This window comes from Apaloderma vittatum, unplaced genomic scaffold, assembly GCF_000703405.1.
Source record: "Apaloderma vittatum isolate BGI_N311 unplaced genomic scaffold, ASM70340v1 scaffold1555, whole genome shotgun sequence".
NCBI lineage: Eukaryota > Metazoa > Chordata > Aves > Trogoniformes > Trogonidae > Apaloderma > Apaloderma vittatum.
In genome coordinates, this window is record NW_009718578.1 from 57,946 (window position 1) to 75,025 (window position 17,080).

Genomic DNA, 17,080 nt, shown 5'->3' on the forward strand with positions numbered 1-17,080 from the left:
TGGCTCTTTGCCAAAAGATTATCATTTACATTAATATTTCTTTCAAAAGCGTCGTTTAAGACATTGAGCTCAGGAGGTTCAAATAGAGACTTCAATCTGCACACCAGTAGTGGGCCATTGGCTTCTGAACAGTAGCTTTGTTCGTCATATTCAGAACACTGTTCGCATTTAATCTTAAGTAGAGCTGGCATTAAAATTCAGCTAATTTGTTTCATGTGATTCATCAGCTGTGTGTTTTATTTAAATCTATGTCACATTCTCCTTTTGGCTTTTTATTTTGTAGATTTAAGTGTTGAAGTAGGGCACTCTTTAACTCTGCAGTCTCTGCCTTAAAAAGTGATTTAGTTTTCATTTTGCAGTGGTTGAACTCTCGTCTAGAATACTCACAGTAAATGTCTGTAACTATAGCATGCATTAGTGGTGTTTTGGTTTTTTGACATTTCTGATGGTTCAGTAAAGACGTCTACATTTACCGTCGGTTTAGTCGTAGCTTTCTATAAGGCAGAATAGAAGTGCCTAAGTTAGTAGCCAAATGTCAGTGTAAAATACTTCTCAGTTCTGCTGTATGCAAGTTTTACTTTGATACTATGGATGATGTTTTTGTTTTTTTTTAATCCATTCGCCCCTTGAGATGAGTACCACTTTTAGCTCCTGTTAGATTTCTCTAAACACTGTTGTAACTGTAACCTACTTCTGAGTGCGAAGTTTCTCTTCTTAGAGAAGCACTAACCTTCATGCCCTTAAGGCTGGAGCCTGTAAAGCCGTACATACTTCCCTAAAGTGGGAAATGCCACTGCCAGCCTGATGGTGTCTCATAATCATTTACAGGACCAGAACTTTTGTTAGAATAGGCTATGCTTGCTTTTATGCTTTATATTTGTTATATTTGTTTTCCTGTGCTGCAGAAGTAACATCTCACTGTGAATAAAGTTATTCATAGCTACTGTTTATGACAGCACGGTATGGCAGCATCGTCCATCTGTTAGGTACATGATGCATTCAGATGTTTTCTGGTAAAATTTGTAGGAATTTGTTAATTCTACTTTTAGTATAGGGCAGTAATGTCCTAAAAGGTCAAATTGAAAGATTAACTCGCAGTTTAAATGTGTTCAATGTAAGGTATTGCACTTACTTGAGCCATCAAGCATTGCTCCTCACTTCTTGTATTTCTCTTAACATTAAATGCTGAATATTTTGTGTAAATCTGCCACTGTTGTCTCTGGAATAGTCCCATGGTACATAAAATTTTACTTTTTATGAAGGAACTAAAAACAAAGATAAAAGAAGCTTTTAAAAAGCTAACAAATTGTGAAGTAGGGTAAGGTTATTCAGCTAATGATAACTTAGTTCATTAGCTTTATTAAAAATACAATTAAATTCCAACCTTTTTTTTCCCAAGTGTTACATTCTTTTCTCCTTATAGACAGTGAGTGTGTATTTATTTAATGTGAGAGATTCTTGTTTGCACTTTGCGGGGTTACTGAGGGTTCCTTCCTCCCTTTCTGTCCATGCACCAGTGCACTCCTTTCCCCCATGACCGCCCTGGCAGTTGCCTTCACTGCCTTAATGGTCCAATAATCAGAGAAAACTCGGACACTTCTGCACGCTCTGCTCACTCCTCTTTAACAAGTTACAGCAACTCACGGGTCAGTCAGCGTGTCTGTGCCAAGTCATCCCTTTTCACGAAACTATGATCACAGTGTCTCTTTGGGAAAAGCCATTAACTAGTGAGGTGCATCATTAATTTTGTATTTATATAAAGTTGTGGGTTTTTTTCTTGTAACTTTTTTTTTTTTTTACTTTAAACACATCGTGGTTACTTCAGTGGTGAGTGTGCATATAGAGTGCCGTCACAGTCACTTTATAGTCATTACTATAAGCATGTCAGCCAGCCTCAGTGCATTCTTTCACTGTTTCCTTTTTATTATACTGGGTGTGAGAAACATTGTCTTCATTTTAGTAATCTTTAATTTAGATTATCATTTCTTACTTCGTATCACATGAGATAGCAGTCATGATACTATGAGATGAGATGTCAAATAAGCAAGGTCCTTCTCACTCATCGTGTCAGCCTCCATCGCTTGCTTACATTTGGTAGGAGATTTTAGCCTGGTTGAAATTTATGAACATTGAGTCCTTCTCCTTGTTCTTTCCTTTATTCTAGTTCTTAGGAAAAAAAAACAACAAACAGCTCCATTGCTTGAAAACAGTCATAACGCGTCAACAGTCCAGTATATTGATCATATCTTACTGTTTTGTTGTTCTCTTCTGTTATGGCTTCTCATCTTAGAGGGTGAATGACTTGAAAGCAGGCAGTTGTTTTTCCAGTTTTTACCATGAAACCATGCACAGTTGGGTTTTAATCAATGTCTAAGATGTCTGAGTATTCCTATTAAAAGAAATGTTAGTTGAAAAATGAGGGGTTTTTGCAATAGAATTTCTGGTTGGGTTGTCAGAATTTGAATGGATGTTTGAGGTTAATGTTGATAGATGTTAACTTCCCCTTACTTTGGATTTGATGTTAATGATCTGATTTTAGTCTTCTCTTTGGTTTCTTTGAGATTTCTCTAAAGCATACAATTAGATCAGATTACTTAGCAGTTTGAGATTTTTTGCATATTAGAAAATGTTTAATTGTTCTTTCTGCAGACAGTGCAGCTCCTTGTGGGTTCTCTGAATTTTCCAAAGAAAAAGGAGAATGGATGCAAGTATTTCACCCTGGAGTATCACTATGCAAATGGAAGTCATACTTTAATAAGTGTGGTTTATGATTTATCTAAACTTTTCCTCCCCAGAATATCAAAGAATATTCCTACAACTAAAGATGTTGAGCCTCTACTTGAAATTGATGCAGACATACGGAACTTTGAAGTATTTTTGTCTTCACGAACACCTGTTCTTGTTGCACGTGATGTAAGAACCTTTTTGCCGTGTACTGTAAACTTAGATCCCAAGCTACGAGAAATCATTGCAGGTTAGTATGCTTTCAGATAAATGGAAAATGACAATGGGGTTTGTTTGTTTGTTTGTTTTAGGTAGGGCTACATTGTATGTTATGCAGAATCCTGATTTGTTCATCAAATCAGACCTTGAGATTGTCTGATTTGGCTTTGATAAGAGGCCATTCAGTAGCAGTAGCTTTGCTCTAAAGACCAAATCATACTTGGCTAATGCCCCTCTTTTGAAGGGGGCGAATCCACTGTCCTTGAGTTGAAGACTGCTTTAGAAGACGGAGAAAACCAATACACACGAGGATATTTTAGTAGTAGAGATGCAAGTTGACTTCTATACTGTTATTGACAGTTTTGAATAGTGTCAGTAAGATCCTATAGAACTGAAGCCAGTGAAGGAAAGTGGAATGTCTCCATTTGATGTATACCCTGCTAGGTAACTGTGCAGTTGGTACCCGTGGGTTACTCTTTAGTCTGCTCTAGTATGATATTTAAATTCATCCTAGGACAAATGTTGTTTATTTTGCAGTGGTTGTTAAGCAGATAAGGTTGTTATCTTTACTTGCTTGTAGTCTCAAAAAATGCAGTCAGGTTCAGGTACATTCTGCTCTGCAAAAACAGCCCGCTCAGCGTTGAGTATTCGACTGCTCGCTGCTGCTGTGGATTGATGTGACACGTGGTGAGACCCTTCTTGTCCAGTCTGAGGGATTACTGATGGCTCTGGAGTGAGGTTAAAGCATCCTAATATTTCCATCTGTTAAGAGGCGTTAAAGCTTTGAAGAAAGCCCCAACTTGAAACTTCTGATAAGACACTTGTGAATCTTTGTTATGACAGCCAGTGTTCTAGGTGGGAACTGAATTCAGGTATTAATAGTTCTCTTTGCCTGTCTTTTCTGTCATAACACTTTTCTTCAGTGCTCAACTGGAAGCCTTTTTGTTCTTACTTTTTTCCAACTTCTCTGCACTTGGTAGCTGCAGTGGCATGGCCTGACTTTGATCACACTCTCTCTCTCCTTAATCTCTTCAGAAACAGTTCAGGTCTGACTATCACATCAGACATACTTGCCATCAGAGACGTACTTGGCGTGATGTATTCCTGCGTTTTTTCCCACTTGGATGGGATTTGTAACTTTTTCTCTCTGAGAATATTTAGGGGCATTTAATATGCTACATAAATTTATGCAATAAATTGTCCTAACTCTTCTAAAGACTCCTGTGTATATATGATCCTCAAGCGAAATCAACCGAGTGCAGCTGAAAGTGATATTTGACATTCTACTCGATGAGTTTTGATTTGAATTAAATCCGCAAAAATGTATTGTAATGAACTGGCAAACAACTCAAAACTTTTTCGAGTATTTCCAGCAAAGTCTCATTCTTTTTTTCCGTTTCTATTTTCCAGACGTTCGTGCCGCGAGAGATCAAATGAATATCGGAGGACTTCCTTATCCCACGTTGCCTTTACACGAGGCACCTGCCAGAGGAACATCTCTGTTCAGTCAGCCCTCATCCGCTTGCTCTTCCACGACCTCTTTCAATGGACCTTTCAACAGCGGAGTTTTATCACCACAACCTCACAGCAGTTACTATAGTGGTATGACAGGACCTCAGCATCCGTTTTACAATCGGGTAAATAATCCAGAACCAATTCTTGTGATTTCATCCAGGAATATCGTAGATGTCACATCTAAAATAGTAAAAAAGCCATGCAAGTTTGGTTTAGGAATGGAGAGAAGTCCAGAAGTTGATAAATTTCACAGTAACGTTCAGTCATTATAGTCTAGGGGAGAAATGTGGTAAATTACATCAGAAAAACAAGTGAACCAAGGGAAAAATAGGTCAAATAATTGTGAGAGACTGCTCAGTTTCAGGATATTGTGTAGGTTTGTTGTTTTTTCTTTTTTATTTTTGTGTGGGATAAACTGTGCTCAATCTTTGACATACTTGCTCACAGACGTTGGAAGGAGTCCTGGCTTTTTCTTGGTGACTTTAGTTAAAACATACAGAAACTCAAGTGGGGAGCTTTGTCATAAGAATGTCTGTCTGTCTTCCCTTTTGTCTCTTCTAAAACTTATTCTGGATATTTTCCATAAACTGGTGTTGCACTAGTTTAAAGGAATTAACGTAAATCGCATAAAAACCGCATTTTGGAGCTATTTGTGGGCCTCAAAACCAGTCCTGGGCATGGCTCACTTGAAAATTGAATGAAGTACTTTATGATTTAGTCAGATTGCATCTAAACTTTATATTTTTGTGGCATATATTCAGTATTTTAAAACTTTGTTTACTTTTTCCCCCACTGCAGTTTCTGCAATATTGTCAGGTGGGAAAAAAGTAGAAAGCTGATGTAAGTCATGGCTTACTTCTATATATAGGAAGTGGTCTCGGTTTTAAGTGGATTTCACTGTAGGTAAATATTTAAGCTAATAAGCTGGAAAGAAAATTGATTTATTCCTAAATCAGTGTTTGTTAACCAAGACAGAAAATAGTGGCACACATAGCACAGAACTTTAAGCTACCTGTTCTAAAATTATTTTTATATACCCTCAATACAGTGGCAGTGTACTGTTTTATTGGAAATTACTTAAAATGACATGTACTTTGAAGTAATTCAACACTGGTAAATGTTTGCCACATCAATCTTTGTGCTAGTACTAGCTCAGCTTTGCTAAAATAGGTGTTTAATTGGAAGCCTTGTTTTTGTGTCTGTGTTACTGTACATGACAAGGTTTTAAAGTATGGGGTGATATACGGGTTAAGTTTTTGGGGTTTTTTGGCTCTACTAAGCATTACAAAGGCAATTATTGATGAGTCATAAACTGTTCTTACAATCAATTTATTTGTTCATTTGTAGTACGTGCATAGGCAGGCTTACAGGTGTGCTTGGTTTTTTGCCTGCTAAATTGCTTTTAGCATTTCATGCTTGCAAATGTTGACGAAGAGCTATATTCATTACTTTGGAGTCATAAAGGTACTGTCATGAACACCACATACTGAGGTAAGCGACGAGAACCTTATAACAGTAGAAAATTTAGACTGAAAGGCTGCTTCCTTCAGCCTTTTCAATCATACTTCACTTCTCAGGTTTTTCTAAGAATGATGTTTAAAAAAACTCCCAACAAAGGCTCTCCCCAGGAGAAGTTTCTGAGGCAGGTCTTGGATACCCATATGACAGAACACACTGGGTTCAAATGTTTCTGTGGAAATGCCAGAATTTTATGCAAAACCGCCCTAAGTTCAGGGTTAACATAGACCAGTAAATAGTTCCTGTCCTGTTGACTTTAAGCATTCATTTGTGCTTAAGAAAAAAAAGCCTTTGAGCTGTTGGAGGAATAAAACTCTTTAGTTTCAGGATATACAATTTTTTTATTAGGTATGTTTCTGCTTAGTTCTTGAGATGTTCCTATGTTTTGAAACTTGAGCTTCCAGTGACATAATATATTCATTTTTGGTTTTAAAAACCATTCTTCTTCTGTATAGCTGTAAAGGAAACTTTATAATCCTATTGACCAGCTCTTCAACTCAGTGCTGCGGCTCTCAGTGTAGGATGACTATGCTGGGTGTGTGCATCCAGGTCTTAATGGCCTGGTTACAAGTTGGATTCAAGTTCAACTTCTCAAAATCACTGCTATCATGGATCATTGTGGAGATCATACTTCTTATGCAGAAGGTCAGAGCAGGAGACAAGTCTAATTTCTAGGGTGGAAACTAGAAATTACAGTAAATGCAGATGTTTTGCAAAAGTGGAATAAATTCTTTGATATCTTGGAAAAAGTAATAAATCTCCACACTTCAACTTCGTTGGCTATCTGCAGACTTGGAGAACAGCTCTACGCTGATTTATGCCCAACATGTATTGATACCAATTTTGTGTTTTCACAAGATCTGTATTACTGTATTTCAAATGAAGATTGAGCCTGTGGACTTCAGGCCTATAATGGAGAATTCATCCCATGGTTGGGGAGCAGTGGAGTAGGTGAACTGGTCTTAAGACATAATTAGAAATTATGAGGGAATTGGGGAGTAATTGCCTTATTGGACAATTATTTTTCTTTCATTGCTTTGTAGTTTGATCACTCACAACCAACAAAGAGATGCTCACCCTGTGTTTCAGAGGATGGTCTTTGCAGCGAGAGCTGGGTGCCTGAACGTGGTGTGATCATTAAGCATTTTGTGCTCGGGGTTTTTCCACTTGGGTTAAACCGTTAGTGGGAAACTGAGGCATTTAATTTTTCTGAGAATAACATGAACTTTTTTTGAAGAGAGTTCCATTTGCACAAAACACTGTAAGAGCTATGCCTCGTGCCAGTGAAATACTTTTAAATCAGTGAATTTTCTAAGTCGTTCTATAGTAGCCAATAAATGTAAAGCAAAGGCTGGGTATTGGTTCTGCTATCTCTTTAAACCAGACCGAACTACCACGTTTATACTGACACTCATGTCACTTCAGCTGTTGGAAGAGCGAATGAACTGTTTGTGGTAGTTATGTGGAAGAGTGTGCCAAGACTACCTCTAGCAGCTCAGAATATGGAACCATTTGTATTTATCAGAAATTACTTAAAAGTTGTAGCATATGCCGTCCAGATGATGGGTGTACACAGGAATTAAACTTTTATTTCTCACTTCCTTTATAGCTGCTTCTGAATGCAGAGGTTTTTAGTCCTTACAGACAAATCCAAAGTGGAATACTTCAACAAATTTTATTCCTCTCTCATGTAGTGGCCATGAAGTCTTAAAATTATTTTCTCAGAGCTGAGTTTGGTGCAGTAGACTACTCAGAATCTTGTCATGTGCAGAAACACAAACCAAATAGTACATTGTTTTGTTGAATAGCTGGGTAATACAATTTTTTTAATGCTATGTATAGAAACATCAGAAATCTGTAATACAGCCATTATTTTGAGATTTCTGTGTATTTTCTTAAGAACTGGGTAATGACTTAAAAGCAATGAGCACTGTGATTTGACTTCCCTATAAGTCTAAAGGCTCTATTGCTTTCCATTACATTGCCTTAAGAGAGGATTGATGATGATTTTTGTTTCAAAACCTAACTCAAATTCACAGATAGGTCAAAACAAGATTTCACAATATTGGAAAAGCAGTTTGTGCTTCCTAACTGCGTGACCAGTTGTAAGGGTCAGAGCTCTTAAATGCACCCTTGTGTGTACACATGCACACAGATTTTTTGCATGCTGATGAGTGTGACGTGACATTCAGGGAAGGAGTTTTTACAGCTGATTTTTAAACTTGAACAACTGGAATGTGTGGAGTCTTCTGTTGGAAGTATATTTGATATTTTGAGATCTCTTTTTTTTTTTTTTCTAGAAGTGGCTTTATTCAAAGTCTAAGTTCTCCTTTGGACCCTTTACACTGCTGTGCTGATAAAACTTTTGGAAACTCGGATAGTGTTATTGTCTTGAAATTTGTTAGTAAAATGGAACCTGGTTATAAAAATTGTGAATAGAGTTAACCGATACCTATGAAGGGGGAAAAGAAGTATTTCTAATTTTAAAATATGATTCTGATATTTGTTTTGTGATACTTAACATTGTCCTTTAAAATGGTATTTGTATTGAACAACATGCATTGGCATATTTCCAACAAAACGGAGCTCAAATATTGTCTGCTATAAAAATCTATTTATAGAGTTATAAAATCTAGTGTTTGTGGGAGCCTTCACATTGGTTGCCACAAATATGAGAAGTTCTAGTGATGCTCTTACGCATCCTGTTTTTTCTTTTGGTACGCTGGTCTTCAGTGTTATGAAGCATTGTAAGTTTTACTGAGCATCCAATTTTGGATTGAGCAGGTCTGAAAGTGGGAAATTATGAGAATTATCCTTAAACGATCCTTTACCCATACTCAGAACAGATGTGAGAGTGTAGCTACCAAAACCACTCCAACTCTGTTCCCCTAGAATACCACGCCAGAGCACCCACTGGCGCTGAGGAATTTTGAAGAATTCCCTCCAGAGCTTTTGATTGAATTCTGTTCAATGCAAAAAGTAAAGAAAACTGTTAATGATTGCTGGTTTTCACTTTATTAAACTCAACTCTAGGATGTGTTTTGTTGAAATAAGTTTTATTTTGTTATTACATTTTGATTTGTGTAATTGTTTGTCCCTTTTTTGTTGCATTTTTTTTTTTCCCATAGCCATTCTTTGCCCCATATCTTTACATGCCAAGGTATTGCCCTGGCAGTTCTCATCTCATCTCACGTCCACCACTAAAAACGAGTTTGTCCAGAGATCAGAACAATGGCCTAGTAAGTATTTTGAAGGATAATTCAAATACTAACCTAGATAATAAATATAGTGAATAATGAAAAAGGTTGTTAATGATGTTTCACTATTAGACAAGAACAAGCTCTATATTAAATATAGCTTAAGCAAAAATATTCTTAACATGTAATGTAAAATGTATTTTGTTTTAACTTCAGAAAGTACTTGGAGAGGAAAACCAGTTCTAACATCCAGGTATCAAGATTAGAGGCGTATGAGCTGTAATATTGGCAGGAAAATACTGTCATGATAATGCCAGCTGTACTACAGCAAAGAATTTGATACAGTGTAATACTGTAAGAAAAATAGTGCTACTTGTAAATTTATATTTGAATTTTATATGATAAAATGACAGCCTTTAATATTGTAGAGAACACTAGAAATTGGAAGGCCAAAGTAAAAAAAGAACATTTTAAATATTTAAGTAAAACAAAATACATTTTATCTTAAGTATGCCTCAGTCGTAGCTTCATTTTGTAAGTGCATATAATTCAACTGTATTTACTCATTGAAAAGGAAAGACGAGCAGACTTTTCTAGCTTCCTGTAGAATAATAAAATTCCTGTTTAACAGTCTTTGTTTTACTGACAGATAGCTGTTCCCACGGAATTAAGAACTAAGGAAAGCTAAAAAAGTAAAAGCCTTGCTTGTCAGTTTATTTCTAGGATGTTGATACAATCGGCAAAGCTATTAAGGTGGCAAAAATAATCACTTAATGTGTTTCTGTTGAATTGTGTATTGTGACGAGATCGTTCTCATTCACTGTTTTCTTCATTTTTTTTTGTTGAGCCCTTGATCATTTTACCCAAACCATAATATTTTGTTGTTGTTAGGATGTTATCGAGGAGGATGCTGATGAGGGGCTTCCTTCACCCACAGACCCCTCGATGGTAAATGAGTAGTCATGTGGTGTGGAAATTCTAGCATCTCATTGCTTTTTCAGCAGTAATGAGCCTGCATTAATCATAACTGCAGTTCACTAACTCTGCATCAGTGGCTTTGGTGGGCAAATAGAGTAGTTGAAAACTAATGTAGTTCGTGAATGAACTTAAGAGCTAATATTTCACTTATAAAATGTATTATACGTTTCCCTGTAGTTTTCCCCTTGCCTTCCTTAGTAGCTGTGGTGAGCTTTCAGTAAAACGAGTGTTGTGGTAGCTAAACAGAGCAAAGAATGACAGCTGGTCATTCTGTGCTTAGATTTTAGAATGAAGTAACTGGGGTTTTTTTCCCGCTTTAGTCAGCTCTCTCACCTGATCCATACTTCTTTAGTTGGTGACATAAAGCTATTGCAGTTAACATAGTGAAAGCAACTTACAGTAGAAATTTAAAATTAAAAAGTTGCTAGTCGTAAGCTTATTCTCAAGTCAGAATGCTAACATCTACCTTTTCCATGACTTCTTGTTTTATCCAAAGTATTCACACAAATATGACTTCTTTATGGGTGTCTGTTTTAACTCAAACTGTGGAAGATGATGGAAAATCATTATTTATTACCAAAGCAAGGAAATTAAGATGGCTGTCATCATTCTCTTGAAACTTGCTGCAAACAGTAGTTGGCAACAGTTATAATTTGATCTCGGTTATTTTTTTCTTCTAGTAAATCATTGCAAAAATGCCTTCCCATTGTTGTGCAATGAAAAAAAAACACAAAAAACCACCAAACCAAAACCCACACAATTTCCAGAACTGTATTTAACTGCACATCCCCTTCACTGAGCACCCACATAAGGATGACGCAGTGGAAGACGTGCTCTCAGGTTCCCTCTTCCAGGTCATTAGCTACCTCGTGTGAAAGGATGACTTGGAGTAAGTTTGTCCGAGTGTATCTTTGGGGGTGCTGATGCCTTCCCTGTGTTTGACTCCTTATCTCAATGCCCCATTCTCTTCCCAGTGCTTTGCAACTTGTCAGTGCAAAGAGCAAAAGGAAGGCCTTTTGCAGAAGTGCTAGAGTGATGGCTGAAGCATGTGTATATCCGTAAGTGGAAGAAGGGACACAGGACTGGAAAAGTGGGATGTACTCTTAGGGCAAAGCAGGGAATGAGCTCCAGCAGCAGACCTGGACCTAGTTGCTCTTCTGCTTGCTGCTCTGAGTGTCTGGCTTAAGCATACATGGGCTGCAGATTCAAGCACCAGTTTAAAAGGCTGGTGTTAATTATGTAGCTTATTGGCTGTAGGTAAGAATATACATGAGTTAAAAACATTGTTTTAAATAAGGATAATGGAGGATTTTTGAGTTTAATTAATACTACTGTGAATCCATGTAGAACAGCACATAAGATCATACACTTTTCTAAGACTCGGCAATGTTTAACATACAGTATCAATCTGAAGTTCTGAATTTTAAAACTTTTGGTTAGTTTGTGAGAATGTTGTTAGGATATGGTAATAGGAGTGGAATGGATAGAACTGGATTGGAGTGGATAGGATAGGAGTGTTTCAGCTGAAAGGGACCTACAGTGATCACCTAGTCCAAGTGCCTGACTGATTTAGCGCTGCCATATCATTAAGGGCATTGTCCAAATGCCTCTGAAATGCTGACAGCTTGGGGCGTTAACCACCTCTGTAGGAAACTTGTTCCACAGTTTGACCTCCCTGTCAGTGAAGAAGAGTGTGTGCCTGACAGGATACCTCATCAAGGTCTTCTCTATTCTAAAAATGCTTCTTTTGTAGACTGTTGACATTTCTTTGAAGAAAAAACAATATTATACTTGGTTTAGGTACTTCCATTATCTGGAGGTGATGGGTGTAAGAATTTCATCCAGTTATTTAGGTAGTTCTTAATCAATGGGTCATTGCCACTATATAAATGATATAGCTTATTAAATGGATTGGTGCATGCGAAGAAATGAAATAAAATAAAAAAAACCCTGTACCAAGTAGTTAATGAACACTGAGATTTTTAACAGTTTTCATGATTGAAAATAAGAGGAGCTTGTAGAATGAAAATTATCCTTCATGCAAATCTGGCAAGGAGCCAGAAGTGTTGCAATTTTACGTCTGTTTAAAGCGGAGAATGATAATTTTTTTGAACATTCTCAGTTTTGCAGGGCAAAACCCAGTTTCTTTGGGAGTATCAATGTTTTTTACATAGTTCATCATTGCTACTCATTGCATGAGTTGAGGGAGCTGTGTTGAGGATGTTACATGGTGTAGTTAAGGCTCCAGGGTTTTTGTCAGTCTCACACTGCAATTGACTGGGTTCTGAAATTTCAGATCCTAATCGTTAGTCTGATAAAATCAATGTAAGTCTTAGTGGAAATCAGAAATAGTTTGAGAGCAATTATCCTTCATCAGACTTTTGCTACCTTCTATATTTGGATTCTGTTGCTGATGATAAAACTTGTATGTCTGACTGTAGTTTACTGTTCTTCACTGAATGCATCAAAACAGAGACGTCAAACCTGTAAGTTTACCCGTACCACCTGTGTAGTCGTATCAACGTGAAGGTGCATTGCAAATTTAGGGTATTGGCTTAAATCACTAATGAAAATAGGCTTGACATCAGATGTCAGCCTTTGCACCTCTGTGATGGGGGCACAGGCATTTCTGCTGTTACTACCAATGGCTACTTCTGACTTCTGGAGTGTTCTTCTGGAGAGTTTATCACTGGATTATAGTGTTCCCACTACCTATTCGTAGCATCTCTGTTATGCTAGACATCAAACTAGCGTTAGCAGTGGTTATCTGTCTTAAACTTTGCGTGCTTTAGTTTGTATTGTTAATTATGACTTGTTAGGATATGGCCTGCTGGAATACAATACTGCATTGAATATATAATACCTTATGTGTGCTTGGAATGAGAACTAACATGGCCCAGGGCATGTAATGAGGATAAAAATACGATACCTGTTAGGAACCTGGAAGAGCATTTAAAAAATTTGAGCATGAATGAAAGTGTATGGCACGGGAGATTTTTTTATATGCATTTTCCAGGTGCTTTTAGGTAGCATTTTTGTGCTTTGAATATTTCTTCTTGAAAGAAGTATCTTTCAGTTCTGTAGGTAGTAGTGGTCTGCTTTTTTTTTGTTTTTGCGGGGGGTGGTTTGTGCTTAGATATAAGGTTTTGAAATTATTTGAGATACGTTAATATGACCTTAAAATGTCAGGAGAATGTTTGGTAAAAGCAGGATTTTCCATCAGAAATGTAATGTAAAAAGTTCTGCAAAAAAGTACAGCGTCACTTTTTTACAAATGCAAAACGGAATAGTCTGCTCATAGGAAAATAATATTTATCTAGCATATACTAAACGTATGTATAAATGTCTATCTTAAAAGTTTCATCATGTTATGAAAATAACCCATATCCGTGCTAACCCTAATTTCCTCTGTTTACTTCAAAGCATGTTGTCTGTATGTTCAACCTTTCTGACGTCCCTTTAAGCTGTTGTTTCTTTTCATTCTGTTTTGTCCTTTTCTCAAAGCTGTGTAAGTGTGGGTTAAGCAGACAGGTACAGCCACTTTCTGTGAATTACCGTTCACTTCTCAGAGTCATTTCAGGAGCTGTCACACTGGCGCTTCATGCTGGGCTGTCTGTAAACTAATGCTCATTAACTAGCCTTGAGGTTTGTTTTGACAAGCTGCTTTTAGCTTTTGCATGGCAAATACTTTTCAGACTAATGTTCTCTAAGCATCTCTAACAAAACCACTAAGGCTGCAAAATGTGTCGGTTTAAGTACAGTTTTAATTCACTTACATGATGACAGTATCCCTAAAGCTATTACATTACTTATTCTGCAGAGAGTGCTTTTTATAAAGAATGATTTGGATTAATGTGCATCTTTTTCAAAGAGCTCACGCTTCAACAAAAATAGTCTAAATATTTTAGTGCTTTTCTCTATTTTTTTTTATACACAGAAAGAAGAGTTTCTAAACTTAACTCGTAATGCATGCAGAAAGAATGACTTGTTCTTGATTGTTAGAAAAATATTTTGATCTGAAGGAGAATTGTTAAATTAGAAGTGTTTAAAGCTTCTTTTTTTATATATATGATAGTGTGTTTAGTAGATTTGGAGAACAAAGGCAGTTGCCTAAACTCATTGCTTCGGGATCATTTACTTTAGTAGTGCCACTATACAGTTTTGGGAATTTTTCATTTAATTTATAAGCTTTCTTGCAAAAAAGAGTTAAGATTTGAATTAACTTAACACATTTATTGATGTAATATCCAATACATAGCAGTACTATATAGTGTGTTTATGGCGGACAAAACCAATATTCTGAAGAAAAACTCAAAGTGTTTGTTTTTTTAAGATGAAAGAGAGATGTACATAAAAGTACATGATAAATAATATATGGATGAAGCTTCTTCCTGTCATTTGCATCAGTTTGATGGTTGGCTTAGCTCCTTAACATGATAAAGATTTTAGCTGTGCTGAAAACCAAACTAGATTAAGACCTAAATTTCCTCATTTAGATATCTAATATGATTGCTAATTAAGTATTGCAGGCACTTAATTAGGGAGCCCTCACAGAATCTGAAAAGTAACTGTCTTGGCCGCGGAAGGAATAGCAAGCCCCTCGGTTAGGTGTGTAGACTGCTGTGGAATTACAGTGCTTGATTTTTATGCAATAATTTATAGGTAGACCACCTACTCAGAAGATGAGGTATATCTTTCGTTTGTTTAGTGTCGAGATAACATGACATTAAAAAAAGGGCGAAGGAGCAGAGCTGAGTGCCCCGGCTGTGTTTCCAGGCAAGCGTGTGAGCTGCCAGGCTTAGGTTCCCCGCAGCCTTCTGTAGTGTTCTGGAGGGAAACTGCTGCTTTGCCAGTTAAAAGTCCATTTCAAGCACATCTGGCAGAGAATGTAATAGCATTTAAACTTTGAAATTCAGAGTACCCTACGTGAGGAGCCTGCTTACCTGCCCAGATGAGAATATCTCCAATAACAGTAACTTAAAAATTACTTTTGAGTTTTTGGCTTGCTGCTGACTTAGAATTAGTAGTTCCATAAATTATTTTTAAATACCCTTGTTTAGATAATATGGATGCGGTTAATGCCATTCTGTTTGATAATCCATAGTTTTCATAAGCAACATATTTAGATCTATTATCTTATATTAATTCTAAAAGATTAAATAACTTTGGGGTAATTAAATAGAAACAGAAAAGAAGTTGTGGCTATAAAAACAGTTGTCGTGAGTGATTTGAGGAATGTAGTCAAACTGGATTAACTGAACTCTCGATAGTCAAAATACACTTTTGCATTCCAGGGTTTATGCATGTGATGATGAGCTCTGAAGCTTTAGAAAGTCTTTTGCATCCTCCCAAAATGGTTTTGTTTGGTGCATGGTCTGCAGCGCTGAAACCAAAACTTCATGTTCAGAAAAAGGAGAGGGTGCAGCCTCCCTCCCAGGAGGAGGACATGCAAGTGTTTCGTAGCTGATAAACTGGTTCCCAGTTTGCCTTTTGGAATTTGGAATCACTAGTGTAACTGTTCTGCACTTTGGTCCTGCTAAATGCACAGGTCCCCACCCAGGGAGAACGTGGATTTTTTTTTTTTTAAGAACATAATGTCTTAATATACTGACTACCTGCAGATGCACTTGTTTTGGTTTTCCACACATTCTTTGAAATTCCCAGAACCTGGCAACATTAATAGGACAACTTACATATTACAGATCTGAGTTGTGAATAATTTCTACCTAAATCTTGCCATGTTTCAAGACACATGAAACATCCTCACAGTGTCTTGGAGTGCAGTGGCAGTGCTGCTCTGTGTTTCTGTACTGTGGTACACAACTCGTTGGCTGATCTGGCATAAATGGAGCTGAAGGAACCTCTGGAAAATGCACAGATGTTGCTAAAATTACCCAGTAAATCCAAGTAACTGGGGAGTTGTGTTTTAGGTCATCTTTGATACTAAACCAGGAGTTTTTAAAACAGGAAAATCTAAGTTGTGTCTGCATTATTTAAACAAAACAAAAACAAAAACCCCACCATCACCAACGAAAACAACAAATGCAAAACCAAACTGCTAAAATCAGGGCTAAACTCTGAGTAAAGGTGCATTTGAAATTGATTAGCCTTTACTTAATGTTTCTGATTTTTATGTTGATTTTCTTAACATTATTTAAGAGAGTTACTTTCTCACATAGGCAGGACTCAAGATGCTGTGGTTTTTTCTCCTATAAGGACCTATAATAAATGCTTCCCCATATATAAATATTCTGATAGTGGTTAAAAATGCCTGTGCATTCTTATTCTCATCTCTTAATTTCAAAATGTAGTTGAACACAGCTTGATTTGTGTTTGTGCATATTGTGAAGTTCTGGGTGTTCTGAGTCCTTGAACAGATCTTAGGTGCACATTTTCTCGCTTCTTCCAGGGCACGGGAGCCGGCACAGGATCGGCTGCAGGAGCGTCACACGTGTCTCTGAGCACAATGAGTGTGGAAGCTGTGTGTGAGAAGCTAAAGCAGATAGATGGTCTGGACCAGAGCATGCTGCCTCAGTACTCTGCAACTATTAGAAAGGTACCAGCTGCATTTCATCCATATATTTAGTACCTAAATGTGGAGATACAGAAGGAAAAGGGAGTATTTAGTTGCCTCTTTTCTTGAAAATGTTTATTAAAACTTATCCATTGTCAAAACAACACGGTAACTCCTGTGCGTGCTAAGCTTGCAGAACATTTTAGAACAAGCATCTGTTTTTCAGAGAAAATCACAGAATCACAGAATGTCAGGAGTTGGAAGGGACCTCTAGAGATCATCTAGTCCAGCCCCCCTGCCAGAGCAGGATCACCTACAGTAGGTCACACAGGAACACGTCCAGGTGGGTTTTGAAAGTCTCCGGAGAAGGAGACTCCACAACCTCCCTGGGCAGCCTGTGCCAGGGCTCTGTCAC

At 37.2% G+C, this 17,080-nt stretch overlaps 1 protein-coding gene across 1 annotated transcript in view; it reads left to right on the forward strand.

Annotated features, from left to right (window-relative positions):
• The window catches only part of KIDINS220 (kinase D-interacting substrate, 220kDa), a 77,294-nt gene that overhangs the window by 50,992 nt on the left and 9,222 nt on the right, over nucleotides 1–17,080 (forward strand). The window contains exons 22-26 of the mRNA XM_009870288.1: nucleotides 2,796–2,974; nucleotides 4,354–4,580; nucleotides 9,105–9,215; nucleotides 10,065–10,121; nucleotides 16,561–16,707. Coding sequence (XP_009868590.1) covers nucleotides 2,796–2,974; nucleotides 4,354–4,580; nucleotides 9,105–9,215; nucleotides 10,065–10,121; nucleotides 16,561–16,707 — 721 coding nt within the window. The remainder of the gene's footprint in view (nucleotides 1–2,795; nucleotides 2,975–4,353; nucleotides 4,581–9,104; nucleotides 9,216–10,064; nucleotides 10,122–16,560; nucleotides 16,708–17,080) is intronic.